This window comes from Eimeria mitis, genomic scaffold, assembly GCF_000499745.2.
Source record: "Eimeria mitis Houghton genomic scaffold, Emh_scaff2534, whole genome shotgun sequence".
Taxonomy (NCBI): Eukaryota; Apicomplexa; class Conoidasida; order Eucoccidiorida; family Eimeriidae; genus Eimeria; species Eimeria mitis.
Window position 1 is genome coordinate 5,212 of NW_013570874.1, and position 469 is coordinate 5,680.

Sequence of the window (469 nt, forward strand, 5' to 3'; positions counted from 1 at the left end):
CATACACCTGAGGGGGGTGCAGCAGCAACAGAAGCAGCAGCAGCAGCAGCTGCTGCAGCAGCAGCAGCAACAGCAGCAGCAGCATCAATTTCGTCTCCACCTAGCGTAGCAACAGAGGTCCCTGCAGGTCCTTCGACTGCAGCATCTGCTGCAGCATCTGCAGCAGCTGCAGCAGCAGCAGCAGCAGCAAAGGCTGGAGGTGCAGCAGCAGCAGCTGCTGCAGTTGCTGCTGCTCCGTCAAAGGCACAGAGGCAGCAGGCGCTAGACAACTTCAGGCTGCTGCAGCAGCAGTCTCCTGCTGCGCTGCTCTCCCCCAGCGACAGAAAGGAGGTGCAGCAAGCACTGCAGCAGCTCTATCTTGCTGCTTCGCAAAAGCAGCAGCAGCGACAGCAGCAGCAACAGCAGCAGCAGCAGCAGCAGCAGCAGCAGCAGCAGCAGCAGCGGAGCCAAAGTCGTGTTCGTCCGTCTG

General features: G+C 60.8%; 1 protein-coding gene across 1 annotated transcript in view; it reads left to right on the forward strand.

Moving 5' to 3' along the window:
- Positions 1–469, forward strand: part of EMH_0055200 (uncharacterized protein) — a gene marked incomplete at both ends in the record, with an annotated part of 7,775 nt that overhangs the window by 5,010 nt on the left and 2,296 nt on the right. The window contains 2 exons of the mRNA XM_013497206.1: positions 1–92; positions 164–456. Of these exons, the coding sequence (XP_013352660.1) occupies positions 1–92; positions 164–456 (385 nt within the window). The remainder of the gene's footprint in view (positions 93–163; positions 457–469) is intronic.